Below are 5144 nucleotides of genomic sequence, written 5' to 3'. Positions count from 1 at the left end.
GAATGCCAGGCCTTAAAGGGGAAGTTGGTGTGCCAGGCTTAACAGGTATTAATTTCACAGTTGCTCTGGATGTATTACTTTTCACATACTAAAGTCCACAGAGGAAGGGAGGGGGAGCTTACCATGGGCTTTTGATGGCTGTTGAACCTGTGCTCTCATGACAGCTCCTGAAGAGGTTCATCTTTTCTTTATTGAAATGAGTATGCGCTACGTTTACCTCTTCAACTGAAAGTACAGTTATAGCAGTAAACATCAATCACATGCAACTCCAGTAAACATTTCTATATAATTTTTTGCCATTGATGACAAAAGGAGCAATATCAGGCCATGATTATGGAAGATGGGATAGCAGAGTCAGGTCGATTTTGGATTGGGTCAGTTGGGTAATGTATTAAAATTTCCCTGCAGCACACTTGAACATCAGTGTCATATTGCACATAATTTGGGGAGTACTTTTAAAAACAAATTTAATGATGGTTTGGCCAGCATGCTGTAGACGACTATCCATTCTCCCAGATTATGCAAGCACCCTGACTAGAAGAATGCCTTTATGTGGCAAGACCCATTCAGTAGCCAACTTCACATTATGTTTGTTAGCTTAGGGTCGTATAGAGATTATTAAAAGAATATACTGGCTTTGTGGTTTTCCAGGCACAAGAGGAGGTGCAGGACAAAAAGGCGAAGGCGGTGATCCTGGTTTCATTGGCATTGAAGGCCTCAAGGGCACGCAGGGTATCCCTGGCTCTGTGGGACAGGAAGGTAAAATATTCTTCTCAACGCTCCAAAGAATAAAACTGTTTAAGAGAAAGAAAAAAATCTCTTTTCCCTTGAAAGAAAGTCATTAAGTTTTTTAATATGGTGATCATTCTGTAAGTTGGTAAAGAGCAGTGAAAAGGATGTGGAACTCATGGTAAAACTTACTAAGAGGAAATTGCAAAAGCCTGACTCTGCTTCATACCAGTTTTACCTTTTTTATAGCGATCACGTGTCCAGTCAAAGTGTTGTATTGCTGGCATACTCAGGTATTCTAATGGTGTCTCAATACTACAGGGAGGTGCTTTTCAGTGCCCTTTTCTGCCATAAATGAAGTCAGTATCCCCCAGGACCCAGATACTCAGGAGCCTTTCAGCCAGGCTCATCGGCCGACTGTACAAGAGTACTGGGGAACCGAAGTCAGGTTCAGCTCTGGCTGGACCATAAACTCGGGGCTTAAGATCATGTCTTATTGCAGGAGGATCATGAAAATGCTCTTTCAGAACAGTTCCTCCACATTTCTCATATAATTATAGGGCTTAGAAACTCCAGCCAAGACTGGAGCAGTTTTGGTAGGTACCTCACTGGGAAACAGTCCTTGTCCGATCAGCTTTCCAGTCGGAAAGGCAAAACAGATGCGGTAGACGGGGAAACTGAGGTGCACATAAATGAAATTACTTATTGTAACTGGCAATAGAAGTAAAATTATCATTTTAATAGGAGGACCCCACTGTATTTCTGAGGTTGCCAGAAACCTGAAGTTTGTAATGAATTGTTCTGTTATACCTTGCCTCTCCTACCTTTGCTCTCTTTCGTTTTCTTCCACTTGGATGAGCGGTGCAGTGTCATACAATGACATTAGGAGGGGAAAGCCTTCATTTTGCTACCTGGGAGAACGAAGGTAGCACAAGTCCATGTTTTGGGCTATTGGTTTTAAGGACGCTCATGAGCAATGACTCATTGTCGTCGCGCAGGTTTGCCAGGACTGGTTGGCGCCCCAGGGCAGCAAGGAAGCCCCGGAACGCCTGGATTTCAAGGTGAAAAGGGAACTCACGGCTGGCCTGGCTTACCAGGACAAGCAGGTATTCATACAGCTTCAGCTATTCAGTCATTTCAGTGTGAGCACTTGCTATTGTTCCTTTGGGGTGAGGAAGAAGAAAGGGGGCTTTTTGCAGTTCAGAGTGGCAGAGCTCCCTCTAGTAATCGTTTATTCCTCGTAAAGTCCACGTGCATTAACGAAGACCCACACGGTTGCTTTCTGATTTATGGCTTCTGAAAGACTGGTGTCTACTGAGCTCACTTTAACTGCTGATGACCTCCCTCAACCAGGAAAGCAGTTTTCAGGAAACGTTTTCATTTTTTCATGACAGCTGGGAACAAAAACCAAAAAATTATTTAAAATGCAGCAAGAGTAGTGATATAGAGTATTAGAATATTATAATGTGGCATTAGATAGCAAACAATATACTTGTCCTACATCACCATCAAAAACTGCGAACTGATCCAATGTCTGGTTTTAAGGATAAATGATTTATGGCTCAGACAGAATTCTGCTATCAAAATACAGGTGATAGTTTAAAATAAAGCTGTTTGTTTGTATCACAGGATGCAGAATCTCATTGGTTGCCACCTAATTCCTTAATACACTAAGTAAGCAGATTTTTTTCTACGGTACAACCAGAAATTGCCCTGCTTTTAGTAAGATTCATCTATCTGAATCTGCATCAAATCTGAGCTAATATGGTTATGAAAGCCACCTTTATAGACAGTGAAGAGAGAGACAGACACTTATTTTTGTGAAGGTTGAATTGTCCTCCAGAGCTCTGGCCGTTGATTAGAGATACCTGTCTAGCTTTAATATCACACTTAACACTTTGACAGGTACAAATAGATGGGATAAATTTTACCTGTAACAGCAGCAGCAGCGGCTATTAGACATTTTGTAAGGGTTTTGTTGTTTTTTTTAAATTTCACAGAGTGACTTTCTCCTGAAGAGAGTTTCATTATAGAAGCTCATCATTTAGAGCCTACAATTATGCCATAATTGTCTTGGTTTGAGGAGTTCAGAAAACTAAATGGTTATTAACAAAATTGTGGCAGCAAGACAGGAACTAATGGCATGCTACCAGACGGATCAGAGATACTTAAAAAAAAAATCTCGTAGTGAGTTTATTGGATAATAACAAAATTTGTCAATCACAAAACCATGGTGTGGTGTATTTCATAATAAGCTTATTGTAATGAATTAATTTGCATATAATACACAAGATTTTAACACAGGATAGTATTTATTCAAGCATTTGAAATTTTTGCCTAGGAAAATATAGAGACTCATAGAAACTAGTATGATAATCATGAATGTAATTTTAAAACAGGCTTGCCTGGCTTAAGAGGAATCAGTGGACTGCATGGTTTACCAGGCACTAAGGGCTTACCAGGATCACCAGGTAAATGAGACTTTTATTCTGCCTGTTCATAGGCACAACATTGTCTTGGCTGCAAGTTTGGTCGGTCAGATCTTTGCGATGTGACTTTCTTAACTGTGTCATCCAAAGCCCAATGTGGAATTTGCTTCGTTACTGTGGGCTCTGGCAAACAACTTCATACACGCCACACAGATGGATTAGAACACAACTTCAAATCATAATTTCTTTCCTCTTATAAAATTAAAGCCTCAAGGCCTTTTTTTCCCATTATGAGCCATTTTTTCAATGAGCCATTACAGGCTCCTATTTAGTAAATCCACATGCTCTATACGTGTACGTTAGCATGCTGATACATTGTTACATGCGGAAACATTTCAGCTTTCGTCTTAATTTTGAACAACTCCATAACAGGTCCGGATGGCTACGGCTCTGCAGGTTTCCCGGGTGCAGTGGGTGACAAAGGGGAAGCGGGAGAGCCGAGCAGAGTGGAAGGCAGCCGAGGATCTCCGGGTCAGAAGGGAGACAGAGGTGTTCCAGGTTTGTATTCTGGAGAATGGGATCTAATTATTGTTTGTTTCAGCTGTGGGTGTTAGAGATGTCACAAAAGGCAGTACAGTGTAGACAGTTGTGTAGGAGAGCTCCTGATGTGGGGAAGGTCACTGTTTGGAGTTAGTGCTGCAGCTCAGCCAGCCCTTGCTCAGAAACAGCTATGTGCATTGCCCAATGCTGGACAAGCCAGCCCCTCCAGGGCAGCCTGGGTCCTTCCCCATGGTAGCAGCATCTTGTAGCACCCACTGAGCTCAACACGCTGCAAATGCCAGAGCCTACTCTCAGCCATCAGCTCACAAAATGTTTTTGATGAGGCTCCAGTTACACAAACACTATGGCTTTTCTTTCTCTCTTCTTGTTGCAAATCCGTCAGTGTTTACCTTTCTTCTGAAAGCCTCACTGTCCATCAATGTGTGATTGTCCTGCTGATCCCTCCTGGGCTCTATTCCCAAGCACAGCGCTTTACTCGTACCGTCACCCCTCGTGCAATGTGAGCGTACAGCCTTCCCGCTCAGACCTACCTTGTTTTAGCGGGCTGCGCTTATCTCAGTATGGTTCACCACCACTTCTTCCATCGGGAAGCCACCAGACTCATGTTACAGATGAATCAACTAATTACAGGGTTTTTTTAAAAAGTTTTCCAACATTTTGGCTCTGAAAGGATTAAGGACTGGCATAGGTACAAAACCTTACTGCCTTTGCCTTCTTGGTTCAATGACTCATTCCTATTCTTTTGTGTTACGCTTTGTTGTTATTAACATGGTGTGCCATCTCAAACCCATTCAGAGATTTATTATCAAGCCCTGGAAGAAACAGCTGTTTCACTTATATCTCATTCATGTTTGTTTGTCAGAATTAAATATTATTAATTTTTTTTAAATGAATAAACAAAAGGAGTTTTGTGGCTTCCTGACAACTTGAATCTACTTAAAAGAATAATCTGTCATTGTTGGGCCAGATTTTTGGCCATTTAACACTTTTCATCTATAGAGAACTTTGTGGGTTCAAACTTTGGTTTTAACTGACCCCAAAAAAACCCTAAGTGTCTGTGACCCCTGACTCCGCAGGACACAGAAGAACAAAGCTGCTTTCTTGTCTGCTTCAATATACCTAGGATATTTTGAGTACTTCGTATCTTGAAATAATCTTTTACCTGGCAGACACAAGATTATTAGCATTCCACACAGTGAGATGTAATTAGCTATCCAGAGAGCTTTGGCACAGAACTAGTATTTGGTTCTTTTAAGAAAAACCTCCACAACATCATCTGAAAAAATAAAACAAAAATCAGTGGGAACTGCAGGTGCTTTCCATTTTGAAAATGCCATTCTTCATACTTAGTCTAAGGTGAGTCCTTATAATTGCAATTGTGCGTTTTCCTTGCAGTACTGATTATTTCTTCTCTTCCTTTCAGGA

The 5144-nt window shown here is 41.3% G+C and overlaps 1 protein-coding gene across 1 annotated transcript in view; it reads left to right on the top strand.

Annotated features, from left to right (window-relative positions):
• COL4A2 (collagen, type IV, alpha 2) overlaps nucleotides 1-5144 on the top strand; it is a 152762-nt gene that overhangs the window by 137463 nt on the left and 10155 nt on the right. The window contains exons 35-39 of the mRNA XM_009322530.1: nucleotides 2-45; nucleotides 652-759; nucleotides 1728-1835; nucleotides 3129-3200; nucleotides 3591-3741. Coding sequence (XP_009320805.1) covers nucleotides 2-45; nucleotides 652-759; nucleotides 1728-1835; nucleotides 3129-3200; nucleotides 3591-3741 — 483 coding nt within the window. The remainder of the gene's footprint in view (nucleotide 1; nucleotides 46-651; nucleotides 760-1727; nucleotides 1836-3128; nucleotides 3201-3590; nucleotides 3742-5144) is intronic.

The sequence above is a fragment of the Pygoscelis adeliae genome, unplaced genomic scaffold, assembly GCF_000699105.1.
Source record: "Pygoscelis adeliae isolate BGI_AS28 unplaced genomic scaffold, ASM69910v1 Scaffold424, whole genome shotgun sequence".
NCBI lineage: Eukaryota > Metazoa > Chordata > Aves > Sphenisciformes > Spheniscidae > Pygoscelis > Pygoscelis adeliae.
The sequence above is the reverse complement of the archived record's forward strand: the minus strand, read 5'-3'. Positions and strand labels throughout refer to the sequence as shown.